Genomic DNA, 14,511 nt, shown 5'->3' on the forward strand with positions numbered 1-14,511 from the left:
GGTAGGACAAAAAGAAACATGCTTAATCTACCGCAAGGAAGATTTAGGTTAGGTATATAAGGGAAAAAATAAATAAAAATAAACCCACTTAATGATATATGTTGTTAAGCTCTAGAATAGGCTTCCAAGGGAGGTTGTGGAATCCTCATCATTGAAGGTTTTAAGACTCGATTGGACAAGTATCGGTCAGGCATTCTCTAGGTTTACTTGGTCCTGCCTCAGAGAAAGGGGCTGGACTAGATGACCTTTCAAGATCCCTTCAGGCTCTACCTCACAGAATTCTATACTATGCAAACTCATAGCTATTTAGTCAGAAAATCCATTATAACAGATACAATCAATCAATAGGACTTTACAGCGTGAGTCTAAGGGCATGGCTACACTTGCAGATGTAGAGCGCTGGGAGTTAAACCAGCCTTCGGAGAACGCAGCAGGGAAAACGCTGCCATGTGTTTACACGGTCAGCTGCAAATGCACTGGCATGGCCACATGAGCATCTCCTGCAACGTCACAAAGAGCAGTGCATTGTGGTAGCTATCCCAGCGTGCAAGTGGCTGCACCACTCTTTTCAAATGGCGGGGGGGAGTGGAGGGTGACAGGGAGTGTGTTTTGTGTATGTGGAGGGAGAGAGAGGATTTTTTTTTGAGGAACTGAGCGCGTCAGCATGCTATCTTGTAAGTTAAGACGGCAGCAGACCGCCCCCTCTCCCTCCCCTCTCTTACACACACTCACAGCAAGCAACATTCCACACTAATGGCTTGCTTTGTCCCAGGGTAGATAAGCATGCCGGCTGTCAAAAACGGAGCTTTGAAAGGGCATATCCGCATTCCTACAGACAATTCCAAAACAATGACAAGAGTGGTCACTTGACTTAAGGGGATTATGGGACATTTCTGGAGGCCGATCATTGCGCAGTAATACAACACTTTATTCACACTGACACTGGGGCGTTTCAGCCGAGGCGCAGCAAGCTTTATGCTTCTTGTGGAGGTGGATTACCAGCAGCACTCCAGCTGCAGAGTCCAGGCGCTCTAAGTGCCTTGCCAGTGTGGACGGGTCATGAGTTAGGGCACTTGGGACTGCTTTACTGCACTCTAACTTTCAAGTGTAGACAAGCCCTTAGCCTTAGCCAAGCCAGCGCTTTAATGTGGCTGTGTAGTTGCAGCACCAGCAAAAAAAGAGGGGAGTAACTACCAGCACTAGTGCACTGTCTACACTACCACTTTTCAGCACTGAAACTTGCAGTGCCCAGGGGGGTGTTTTTTCCAGTGAGAATGTTGCAGCACTGTAAAGTGGCAGTGTAGACAAGGCCTAAGATGATGTTCTCCCGTGAGGTCATTCTCTGCCACATACTCACAACTGTTAATTTAACAGCTGTAGATAATTTACCTACAAGTTGACAGCAGGATGATTCTTACACCTTCCCTCTAAAAGCGAGGATACAGAAAGGCCAGCAGCATCCTTCTTGGAGACAAACTTAAGAATGGGGCAAAACAAAACAGCAGCCAATAACGAAAAATACTAGGCTCTTTTTGGGAGGAACAGATGTTCATTTAGGGGACGCCTACATACCACACAGCAATGGGGGGGAGGGAGGGGTGTCATCAAAACAGCATCACACACAACTCTTAAGCTTAATGCTTAAAACGCACAACTCTTAAATACAATTTCTTCTCCCTGCCTCCCCTCCCCCAAATATCAAGATGCTGTAACAGATCTAAGCAACGGTGTGATTTTAGTCACCTCATCATAGAATATCAGGGTTGGAAGCAGGGCTGGCTTTAGCAAGAGCGGGGCCCCATTCCTGGGGGCGGGGCTTATCGGCAAGCCCCGCCCCCCAGAATCGGGCTGCGCGGAGCTGCTGGGGCCAGTGCGCTCGGCCAGAACCGGGTCCGCCACCCGAGCTAGGTCTAAGCCGTTGGGGGTGCTCACCCAGCACTGCTCGGCCAGGGCCAGAGCCCATGCCCCGAGCCGGGCTGGAGCTGGTACACTTGGCCGGAACCGTGGCCGGTGCCTGATCCGGCGCGCTCGGCCAGAACCAGGGCCGGCGCCCTGGGGCCCGAGCCAGGCAGGAGCCGCTGGAGCCGGGTCCGGCGCACTCGGCAGGAACCAGGGCCAGCGCCCCGGGGCCAGAGCCGCTTGGCCGGGCTGGGGCCGGAGGGAGCCACTCAGCCAGGACCAGCTGGACCGCGCCACGCCTCTCCCGAGCCGTCCTTACGCTCCCCTCCACCCCAGTTTACCTGCTGCTGCCCGCCTGCTCCTGCTTGCTTTCAGACTTCCCGCGAACATCTGATGCACGGGAAGCAGGGGAGGGGGAGGAGCAGGGGAGAAGGGGGAGCATTCAGGGGAGGGGAGAAGGGGGAAGTGAGCTGGGGGAAGGATGGACAGCTGGCAGGGCCCTTTTAGGTGCAGGGCCCGATTCAGCCGAATCAGCTGAATCGGCCTAAAGCCGGCCCTGGTTGGAAGGGACCCCAGACAGTCATCTAGTCCAACCCCCTGCTCAAAGCAGGGCCCATCCCCAGACAGATTTTTACCCCATCCATAAATGGCCCCCTCAAGGATTGAGCTCACAACCCTGGGTTTAGCTGGCCAATGCTCAAACCATCAGTGCCCTCGCGGCTAGAAGGCTTTTTTGTTCAGCCTTCTTGGCGATAATTTTTAAGTGCCCAGCTCAGGGCTGCCGGCTGGATAACGCGGTTCCCAGCGCGCAGGGAGCGTGGCGGGCTGGTACATAAACACAAGGCGGCTCAACGCAAGAGACGGTGCCCGCGCTGGGTGGGGGAGGGGCAGCCCGGCAAAGGCTCAGGTGGCGGCGCCGAGGCAGGGGTCAGGCTCAGCGGGGCGGGGGCCGCCGGGGGTCAGTGTGCCCGGGCCGCCCGCCCGGGGGAGCGGCGTGACCAGGGGCCCCGCGGCCCCACGCCGGGGTGCGAGGGGGGCCGGACAGCGCTCTGGGGAGCTGGCCTGGAACCCGAACGCGGGGGCGGGGCCAGTGACGCAGCGGCGAGCAGGTAACGCGGGCCCTGCCCCCACCCCAAGAGCGGCCCCGCTTCATTCACACCCCTCCCCCCCCGATGCCCGCCCGCGTCACCTGGTTTCCTGGTTGCTGAATTTCTTGGTCACCACCTTGCCCAGCTCCAGGCCCAGCCGCTCGGCCACGCGCTGGGACAGGTCCTGGTGCGAGCTGCCGCTGAAGAGCACGATGTTGGGCATGGCCGCGGCGGCGGCAGAGCTCGAGCTGAGGCTCCGCAGCAGAGGCGGAAAGAGAGAGAGCGCGGGCGCGCGCGCGGGCTCCGGGTCAAATAACAGGCGGTCCCGGGCCCGCCCCCTGCCTGCGCGCCGGGAGAAGGAGGGGGCGGGGCGGAGCGGAGCGGGACAGCGGCCCAGCCGATGGGCAGGTGGGGCACGTGACGGGGAGCCTGGGCATGGTGACAGTTGGAATGAGAGTGGCGGTTGAGGGAGGCGGTTGTGGGTGGCCAGGTTGGCTGACAATTAGGGGGCTTGGGGCCCAGGAGAGCCCCCGGGGGGCAGCAGAGGGGAGCTGGGAGGCTGCGAACCCAAGATCCCAGCATCAGCCCGGGTCATCTCAGCACATGGCCCAGCCTTTGCCCTGGCACGGAAGTGCACCATTATCCCGTGCAAAGGTTGGGCATGAGTTGAGGAGCGCTAGGGAGCAGCAGCCTAATGCCAGCAATGTACAGGCCTGGCAGGGGACATTATAATCACTGGGGCCCAACCCTTCCCCTTTCACTGTATTTACACAGACAGTTTGGGGTCCATGGTACAATCATTCCCCTTCTCGCCATCCCTGAACGTAGGAGCTGTTATTTATCTGCATTGGTGATGCAAGGGGACAGGGCCATCATTCCCTCACCCGCATGCATCTCCTTCACGCTCAGTTGAGAGGGATCCACTTGTGCGATGACATCTCCCGCACTTGTAGCTTTGTGTTTTGAGTGATGCCATCAACTCGAATGCTAGTCATTAAAAATAATAAAAGTTTGAAGTAGTCTGAGGTGCTGCACCTGCCCTGCCAGTTTTTCTAGGTTTATAATCAGATTTTCTGTTTTTTAAAAAGTATTTCTCTCTCCCCTTCTGCTGTGTGAAATGGCCACGCTGCCAGAGGGATTATACACACAAAATGCAGAAAGTAAAGAAGAGAAAAAAGTATGTTTGCTTATCTTTCAGTTACAGTATTACTTGTAACAACAATATGTAAAAAAAAAAATCCAGATATAGTAGTGAAAACATTATCTACTATCTGTTCTTATTAATTTAATCTGGTCGTGTCAGGTTCCTGGGAGTTTGAATGACCTACAATTTTATTTAATTATAAATCTATTTTGGTCGTTTTAAAAACATATTAGTCTTCGTTATCTAATGCATCTTTGCTTCCCTTTCACTCAGCACTGTCTTGCCCCCTACATTTACTACTTTCAGTTCCACACAGCCAAAAGCCTTTGGAATAAAGTCCCAGGAACACCTCAGTTTCCTCCAATGTAATCTGTGAAAATTGAGGCTCCAATGCTGCAAACACTTGTATAAGCTTAACTTCACTATCCATGATTTCAATGGATAATAATGTTAAGCGCCTGTAAAAGTGCTTGCAGGAGCAGGATAAACTGTAATATTCCATATTTATGAAGTCTCAATATTAGGGCTGGTCAAAAGTTTTCCATCATAATTTTTTCTGAGCAGAAAATTGGATTTTTTGACAGCAGGGCTTATAGCTGTCATCCCCGCTCGTCCCCATGCTGACAGCCCAAGGTGTGAGCTGAGTGCTGGGCTAACAGCTCAGGCTGTTAGCACTGGAGCAGATAGAGGGCCAGCTATGAGCACCAGGGCTGCGGGACTCCAGCTATCAGTACCCCATATGCTCCACTTCAGTCCATGGGAGCACTCCTGGTGAGGACACACACCATCAACAGAAGGAGCGTAATGTGGATGTGAACCACTGCTTTAATTACTGTGATGGCTTTATGTCAATTTAAGTCGACTTAATTTTGTAGTGTACTGAAGCCCTCAGATGGATATAGGAAAAGAAACCATCTTTCAATGAAAAAAGTTTTATTTTAGCTAGTTCCTCCTTTCTCCCAACCCCTGAAAGCAGAGAGATTCTTACCTGATGTGGGACATAAGAATTTTTCTCTTTCCTTGATCAAGAGAGATTCCTATTTCCTGATAATTAGCCCAGTAGTAGACCCCAGTCAGTTCAGCTGTGGCTAATTTAAGGAACCACAGTTATAGTAATTACCAACTAGCAGAACTGGGGCAATATAGGTAATTCTGCTGTGGAAAAGTATTGCTGCAGAAACCTGTTGCTATCTTCAAGACAGAGTTCTAGTAATGTAGGGTAGTGAAGATAAGTTTCTCCTAAGAATTGAGGAGCTGAAGTCAGAATCCTGAGGTAATCTGATTTCTAGGAAACTGTAAACTATTTTTGTTTTTCTATTGTTTTTTCCCATTTCACCCATTTTACCTTCACTTGCTGTGAACCAACATTTTGCAAATTTTTCCTGGTAAGTCAGCAGTGACATTCCTCTTTCCAATTTCCTCAAAATAAAACTGTTATACTCTGAGAAATGACTTATCTCATAGAACTGGAAGGGACCCCAAAAGGTTATTGAGTCCAGCCCCCTGCCTTCTCTAGCAGGACCAAGTACTGATTTTTGCCCCAGATCCCTAAATAGCCCCGTCAAGGACTGAACTCACAATCCTGGGTTTAGCAGGCCAATGCTCAAACCACAAAATGTCCCTGTGGGTTTCCAGATTTATTGTCTCACAATGAATTCTGGTCAAAATTTGCTCTTATTGTAAATAACAATTTTTAATTTTTTTAAACTGTCAGCCTTTTCAGTGAGGCCTGGAAACTAAACGTCAAGTTGGTTCTTTCCTGCCTTTCACAGTTATCTCTTGTAAAAGATTCTGTGGGCCAAATTCTGCCCTCATTTGCAGAATTGCCAACCCCAAATGTTCATGAATCATGCCACAGATAGAGTTATGAAATTGATTTAAAATTTGTGAGATTTAAAATAAAAGATAATTAGGATCCTTTTTATTTGCATTGAGTTACCAGGGTACACTTGGGTCATATTTTCAATCTTTTCTCTCCAACCTTGAAGCTAGAAGCTTCTTTTTTTTTTTTTTTTAATGAAAGCAGAGATTTTCACCTAATCACTTTTCTCTTGAAACTGAAGCTTTTAAAGGTAAACATCAAATATTGTAAAATTTGTGGGGAAAAAATAGCAAGAATTGGCAACACCACAATTATATCTGTGTAACCCTACTGTCTTCATATTCTGGCACTGCAATTTCATTGTTTTCAAACGATGATCCAATTCTTCCAGAGCTGTACTGGTTTTTAAGTACAAATTAAAAATAATAAATAATAAAAATAAAATTTGAAAAGGAATAAGAGCTTCAGGGATGTTTCACCAAATTCTCAGTACCTTGTTCTCAATTTCTTGCCTTAACGGCTTAACGATGTTGTCTTGTGAGTTATTTTAGCAATATTTCCAACTGCAAATGTTCAAAAACAAGTCAGCCCCCCCCCCCCCCCCCCCCCCCGCCCCATGACACAAAAATAATACATTTTAGGTTCTTTTTATTTGCCTTCAGCTTTCTGAGCCTTTAGGGTACACTCACTTCATGTTTTCAGAACTTTCTCTGTAATTAGGAGGGCGAGAAACATAATTTCTTTTCTTTTTTCATGGAACGTAATATTCTAACGCAATCTCGTGATTCTAGGAGTTGGGCTTTAAGAAACACACCGGTTATCACCAGACTTGCAATAAAATCTTCAGAGCTGGCAACAAGATGACTTTTGAGGATTTTTTATTTTGTAAACTGCTGCATCCATTTATGGTGCTTTATAAGTGATTAGTAATTTAAAGGAAAACTGTCAGGTTAAAAGTTATATTTAAAACATTAAAAACATTATTTCTGCAAATATCATTAAAACTGAAAAAAAAATCTAATTTACTTTTCACCATTTGTGATATTGCTTAGTTCTTTTGGTTTGGAAAATGAAAATAAACTAACCTGTTTCACTTGTTTTTAGAGAGAAAAGGTGGGTGAGGTAATATACAGTATTTTATTGCACCATCTTCTGTTTTTAGTCAGTTTCTAGTCCATTTCAGTTTGCCACATGCTGGCACAATCCTGCATTGTTTGGGTTGCAAATACCAACAGAAGAAAATTGAAAACATTAAAACAAAACCTTCCCTTTTCCATTGGATCAGAGGACAACAAGGCCCAGCAGCACTGCTTCGTCCCCACCACACAGATATATATTAAGGACTTGACTACATTGGGAATTAGCCCCAATTTTGGTCTTTGGTATAGCTGCAGGTTGCAAATCCTTAGTGTAGACAAGGAGAGCAGGGATTTACACAGGTGGAGTTTACCCCTGCTTGAGCTGGATGTAGGGTTCATTGGAACAAAAACATTATGAAAAATTCCATTTCAAGAGAACCAAAATGGAGTTTTTCAGCTTGTTCCCCAAATTCCCATAGAGTCTAACTCCCCAGGCAACCAGCTCTCTGGGCTGCTTGACTACCTGGGGAGTCACAGAACCCAGGAAGGCAGTTGCCTAGGGAGTAAGGAGCCTTGGAAGCCAGGAAGTTGGACTGCTCTGGGAGTCTGGCAAATGGGCAGCTTGGAGAGGCAGCTGCCTGGGGAGTCGGGTAGCCCTGGGAGGCAAATACCTTTGGATTCGGGCAGTCCAGGACCCAGCTGCCCAGAGATCCCAGGCGGGCAGAAAACCAACCTGCCGGGTTTCTGTTGAAATTTTGGCAGAATCGACACATTCCTCAGGATTCTGTCAGATCACCATTTTCCAGTGGAAAACTGTTTCATCAGAAAATTTGTGACCAGCTTTAGGAAAGACACCAAAATGTTAAAATAATCTGAGACTGCACTCACTTTGCTATGTCTTCCTTTACATTGTTCAAAAGTCTTTTCAGTGTTGCCAGAAAGCCTGTGCAGAGGCAGAAGGCCACAGAGCTTGTTTGAAGCATTGAGCTTCGTTGTAGATGGCCCTGCTACCTGTGGATCTCAAGATCTCTGTGTTGGTAGAATACTACCCATTGTGCAGGAGTTGAGGCAGAGAATCTAACCACCCACTGAGTTTTCTTCCTTCCATTAGTCTCTCTGCAGGCGTTTCAGAGTCCGGGCTATAGCCTGAGCCCAAATGTCTACACTGCAATTTTTAGCCCCATTAGCCTGAGTTAGTTGACCCGGGCCAGCCGCAGGTCTTTTATTGAAGTGTAGACATACCCTAAGGGTCTGATTTTTATCCTGGGCAGGAGATGATCAAGCCTTCATTCTCTTATCTGAAGAAGTTTGGTGGGAAAGAGTATTATATGTTTTACAGGTTTTGGCTATTGGTTGGAGATGTTTACTCTGAATTTTGTTTTACTGGAGCAGTTGTAAAACTTGAATGCAAACAGTTGTTAGCAGCTCCGGGGCTGGAGCACCCATGGAAAAAAATAGTGGGTGCTCAGCACCCGCTGGCAGCCCCGCCAATCAGCTACTTTCTCTCTCTCCCCTGCCCCCGTGCCTCCCGCCTCCATGGATCAGATGTTCAGTGGCATGCAGGAGGCGCTGGAGGGGAGGGTGATGAGTTGGAGTGGGACGCTCGGGGAAAGGGGCGGAACGGGATGGGAAGAGACGGGGCAGGAGTGGAGCGGAGGCGGATTGAACGAGGCGGCATTCTGCCCAATTCTAGGGCGGCACAGCCGCTTTTTTTGTTGTTGTTGTTCCGCTCCGGTCACCTTGCGGAGCTCTCCCGGCAGGCTGAGTGACGTGGCGGGAGGGGCCGCGTGGCAGTGCCCCGCTGTAGCCCTGGCCGCCCCGCCTCTCTCTCTCTCCCGCCCGCCCCCCCCCCCCCCCCCCCCCCGCTAGCTGGTCCCCCTGCACCCGCACTCTGGCCGCGCTGCAGGTTTTTTGTTTTTGTTTCTTTGCTTTGCCGTTCTGGCCGCCCCATATTTTTTTTTTTTTTTTTTTTTAAATTTTTTTGCTTGGGGCGGCCAAAAAGCCAGAGCCAGCCCTGGGAGTGGGGGATTGAGCACCCCCTGGCAAATCACAAAGTCAGCGCCTCTGGTTAGCAGTATGTTATATTTTTGGTATAATTATTATAAATGTTGCCAGTGATTTAGGTAATGGGCAAACAATTCTCATATAAGTACAACACTAAACAAAAACATAAAAAATAAATGACTGCAGCATGAGTACAAAACAAGTCCAAGTTGAAGCAAATGCAAAAATGATACCAGAATTAAATCAGGGGATGTTAATAATTGATATTGCTAAAGGCAAAGTTTCCAAATCAGTTTACATTCTGATACAATTTATTACAACAAGGAATGGAAGAAAAAGCTGGAGGAAGTTAGCCAACTGGAACATTGGTTATACTCATTTTACACTATAAAGGTTTTCTCCATGACCAGAAGGGCAAAAAACTTTTAAATAAATTAAAACAAGCATGGATTGTTGATAGTAAAGTTAATACATTTGTCATAATCAACAAAGAAAAAGTCCTATTTAGCTCAAGTGAGCGGATGAATGGAATTCTGCAAGGCTCTTTTATGCATCTCAGATTACCAAAAAGTGTGGTGATTTTGCTGAATGTTACAGAAATGAATGAAAAAAATTTCCCCTATTTTACATCAGCACGAGCTGAGCAGTTGCCTATAATGTTCACTTTTAGTGTGAGGCTAAGGGAAGAAGCCTTTTAAAAGTTGAATAAGAAAGCATGTACTTCTTTACATAATTATTTAAGAACTTTATAGCATACTCAGTGGTCTTTGTTTTTACTATGAGTTGTCACATTGCAGACCCTTTGAAAAGAACTACCTAAATTTGCTTTCTGGTATTGTAATCTGATCCCAAATTACTCATGAGACACAGTTCTAATACACCTACAGATACTCTGTCAAAAATATCAGTGTATAAAATAGCTTGTAAATAAGACACACAGTAATAAATCAGCTGAGGAGCTTTATTATTTTCATAAAGACTTCAAAACCTTTATATATAAAGTTATTGCCTTGTATTCAAGGTCCCACTTCATAGAAATCTCTAGTCATGTTCTCCAGGATTCATTTATTATTTATACAGAAAAGAGACATTTTTCATCACTCTTCCTCAAAATTTAGTCTGGTTTGTGATTTATCAGCCTCATTTCTTTTTTCTTCTTCATTCATCCCTATGGAATCATTCCCTAATCATCCACCACTCAGATGTAGAGTACCCAAAGGAAAAGCAATACAAGAAACATTCACTGTGGTGAAAGAAAAGCTCATTTTAAAAAAAAATACTCCATACAAAAAGTGACTACATAAGGGGAAATTCTCTGAGCAATTCAAGTAGAGTCTCAGGATCTTCAAATAGGGAAAGAGGGAAAGCTCTTCTGTCTCTACCCCATTCCTGGCATACCTCCAAATCTCCCATGAGTAACTGTGCACGGAATTCCCACTGATCTGGGCTCCACGCCCCTGCCTCTATTTTTGTGAAGGGGAACTACACCTGGTCTGCTGCCAAAGGACCCTTTACACCAAGGGTCAGCAACCTTCAACACGTGGCCCATCAGGGTAATCCGCTGACGGGCCGTGAGACATTTTGTTTACATTGACCGTCCGCAGGCACGGCCCCCTGCAGCTCCCAGTGGCCGCAGTTTGACGTTCAAGCTTTCCCCACTTATATATATTCACAATGCAGCTGCAAAGAGCATTCTTTTAGCCTGTGACTGGCTCCTTTGAGAGGGAATAGGGTCCAGTGCACCTATACCTGATTAGCTGCCTCCCAGTTGGGGCTAAAAGAAGTCAGTTGGGCCACATACAGGGAAGACAGGAGAGAGCTGCCTGAAAGCACAGACTGAGAGCAAAGAAAGGGGCAGGAGAGTGCTGCCTGGGAGAAACAGGGAACCTGCAGGGAGATGAAAACTATGCAGTCCCTCTCTGGGAATAGGGAAGAAGGTCTACAAGCCCAGTGGAGGGGCCAGTTTGCTGACCTTCTTGATCTGGAGAGCCAGTGCCAGGAAGCTGAAAAGGGCCAAGTTGATGGACTGTATTTTGGGCCAAAGAGTCATGAGACTTCTGGTCACTCTCAAGATGGATGGCCTGGAGTATGGGGCCCTGGAACAAAGGCAGAAAGGAACTGGGAACTGAGTTCTGGTGGACTTATAGCTGGGTGACCTGGCATTGATGTCCCTGAGGAGGAGAATAGAAAATCGCTGTACCTGTCTATATTTTATTGTGGGAATAGGGAGAATGGTTTTACCATGAGGTTTTTCCAGACTATTGTATGTGTACAACCCCCTCTCTTTGAATCCCTTCACTAGCTCCCCTGTTCTATTGCACCAAAGTGCTTGGCTTCACTTTCAGGACCCTTTATGGACTATCCATAGCCTACCTATCATCTCCCAATTACTGTCAAGATGTTGACTCCAACCTCTGATCAGCCCATGATGCTGGCCTCTATCATCCATGTGTTATATTTGCATACAAGCATCTTGAAAAGGAGAGTTGCAGTTGTTCCCATAATCCACTATTCTGCACCATCAGTTCCCTCTATAATCTATTTGTAACATCATAATACTATCTAGTCTGGTTAGAATTGCAAAAAGTACATTTGCAGTTTAAGATGCATGACTGTATGAACATTCCCAAAGATGAGCAGCAGCGTGAATGCAACCTTGGAGGGAAAAACTCAAGCTAATTCTCAGAACAAACAGAGAAGTATAACAAAGATATATTTTTATTCCTTCCTCAATTATCATCCTGCCTCTCCTTGTCCCAGTAGATCTGGCTCACAGTTGGTAGCGATAGGAGTTGGACTCAGTTTTCTGTGCTCATGAGTCTAGCCGTCGAATCTCATCCTGGCCTGGCCACTTGTTCTATTCTGCATCAGGGACAGAACTATAGTCACAGCCTAGTCAGGCAGCATTCAAGAGAGAAGAATCCCTGCTACTGCAGACATGGAAATATCAGCCTCTGGTGACAGTGAGGAGACCACTAAAGGAAGCAGTCAGGATGGAGCTGAGGCTGGTGAGCTGAAAGTTGGGGGAATTTCTTGCTCACTTGCAGATGCTTGTGACTTCTCTGAGTCCAGACTTGCAACTCAATAGACTTTTCAACTCTCCTGTGGATCTACAAAGAAAATCCATAGTCTATAGAGAAATCCCCATCTGAATGGCTGCCTTTCCCTATTAGGGTTGCCAACTTTGGTTGGATGAATTCCTGGAGATTTCATCACATGCCATAATCTTTAATTAAAGAGTAATCTTTAATTCCTGGCGACTCCAGGAAAATCCTGGAGGGTTGGCAACCCTATTCCCTATCCTCTTACATTCTAGGGCAAAGCAGTCAAACAGAGCTGCTACAGTTGCTGAGGGCAGAACCTGGTTCCATGGTACATGAAGTAGCCAGTGCTTTTCTCCCCTTGCCCTGCAAACAGTGGAGAACAACAACAGCTTCCTGCTGTTCTGCCAACCACCTTGCGGCGATAGGGAGAGGACAAACCAGAAATTGTGGCAGCTGCTGGGGTCCCAAAAGCCAGAAGGGAGGAGCTGAAGAACCAGGCTGGTAGGCCCTTACTCTTACATCACAGCAGCTGAAGGCATTGCTCTTTTCATAGGACAGGAGGGGGCGCAAAGACCAGATCCCAGTAGGAGAGGCAGAGCTGTGACTGAGCACAGGGCAAAAGCTGCAGTGAGACAATCGACACGAAGGCAGTTGCAAAATTAAATGTGTGTGTATGTCTGGGGTGTTTGTGCATATTGGGGAGAAGAGGCAAGATGAGATGTGGTGGAGGTAGAGGGGTTTTTTGAAGGGGGAAGAATAAATTGGTGCTGGGGAGACAGAATTATTGTGGAGTTTAGAATTAAATGATCTGCATTTCTAAATTATGCACATTTATGCAAATTAAAATTCTATATGTTTTGGTCTGTCAGTGTTGGCAAGTGTGCCGCCTTGTGACACCACTGCATCTTACAAACAACTAAACAGCAAGCAAGCACATGGCACAGCAGCTCACTACTGAGCATGTGGCAGTGGCTGAAGTAGGAGAGAGGGTGTATTGACTAGGGTTACCATATTTCCACAATGAAAAAAGAGGACACTGGGGGGGGAGCCCCGCCCCTGCCCTGCCGCCATCCACTCCCTCCCACTTCCCACCCCCTGACTGCCCCCCTCAGAACCTCCAACCCCCCCTGCTTCTTGTCCCCTGACTGCCCCCTCCTGAGAACCCCCCACCTTAACTGCCCCCCTAGGACCCTACCTGTCCCCTGACTGCCCTGACCCTTATCCACTCGCATGGGTGGCAGGTTTGTAGAAATTTTGGTGGTGCCCAGAACCCGCCCCCCCCCACACCTGCCTAAGGCTCTGGGAGGGGTTTGTGTGGGGGGAGGAAGTCTGGGGTAAAGGTCCTGGGCTGGGGATTAGGGTGCAGGAGGGGTGCAGGGTGCAGGCTCTGGGATAGAGTTTGGGTGCTGGGTGCAGGCTCTGGGCTGGGGCAGGGGGTAGGTGTGCAGGAGGGGGTGAAGGGTGCAGGCTCTGGGATGGAGGTTGGGGGTGGGAGGTGGTGCAAAGGGAGGGGTGCAGGCTTTGGCAGGGAGTTTGAGGGCAGGAGGGTGTGTGTGGGGAGGGGGTTTGGGAGGAAGTTTGGGGATAGGAGGGGTGCAGGGGTGAGCAGAGGATTAGGGTGCCGGGGAATGAGGGTTGAGTCTGAGGATGAGGGGTTCATGATGCAGGAGGGGGCTCAGGTCTGGGGCAGAGGATTAGGGTGCGGGGGGATGAGGGCTGGGACTGGGGATGAGGGGTTTGGGGCATTGGAGAGGCTCAGGGCTAGGGTGGAAGGGCAGGGTAAGGGCAGCCTGCCTTGCCATTAGTGGATGGGGGGCACTAGGACCCTGGGGCAGCAGACAGCAGTTGCTGCCAGCGTAGGAATGTGCTACTCCGGCAGCACAAGCAGGAACAGGAGAGGCGGGGGCAGGAGGGGGAACCTACGGGGGGGGGGGACGCGCAGAGGGGGGTGGCAGCTGGAGGCCAGGGACCCATCCAACCTTCCCCCTGCTCCCTGACTGCCCCCTGGGACTCCCCTTACCATGCCCATGCCAGTCAGATGCTGGCTCAACGTGTAGGCAAAACACGCTGCCCGTGGGGCTGTTTGTGTGGCTATACTGGGCTGCAGGCAGCAGGGGAGGGGCTCTGGCTGCTGGAGGCCAATGGGAGCGGCTCAATCAGGCCCAGCCACCCAATCAGCCACACCGCACTCTGCATGGAAGGGAAGGAGGGAGGGCAGGGGGAAAAATCCCGGACCTTTTAACCTTGTTACCAATTCCTCCTGGACGGCTATTTAAAGATGCAAAAGCCGGACATGTCCGGGGAAATACAGACGGATGGTAACCCTAGTATTGACAGGACACTGCTGGCTCTACATCCCTGCCCTCACCCTCACAAGAGCTCCTAGTGCTGGAGGCATAGCTGAGGTGAGGAATAACTGGTGGGAGGAAGG

At 48.6% G+C, this 14,511-nt stretch overlaps 1 protein-coding gene across 2 annotated transcripts in view; it reads right to left on the minus strand.

The window, feature by feature from the left end:
* The window catches only part of PRPS2 (phosphoribosyl pyrophosphate synthetase 2), a 42,878-nt gene extending 39,568 nt beyond the window's left edge, over positions 1-3,310 (minus strand). Inside the window, exon 1 of one of the 2 annotated variants that reach the window (XM_034757012.1) lies at positions 3,089-3,310. In XM_034757012.1, the coding sequence (XP_034612903.1) occupies positions 3,089-3,210 (122 nt within the window). In that variant the 5' untranslated portion in view covers positions 3,211-3,310. The remainder of the gene's footprint in view (positions 1-3,088) is intronic. The other variant, XM_034757019.1, reaches the window with a different exon arrangement.
* Between the last annotated feature and the right edge of the window lie 11,201 nt (positions 3,311-14,511).

The sequence above is a fragment of the Trachemys scripta genome, chromosome 1 (assembly GCF_013100865.1).
Source record: "Trachemys scripta elegans isolate TJP31775 chromosome 1, CAS_Tse_1.0, whole genome shotgun sequence".
In the NCBI taxonomy this organism is placed as follows: domain Eukaryota; kingdom Metazoa; phylum Chordata; order Testudines; family Emydidae; genus Trachemys; species Trachemys scripta.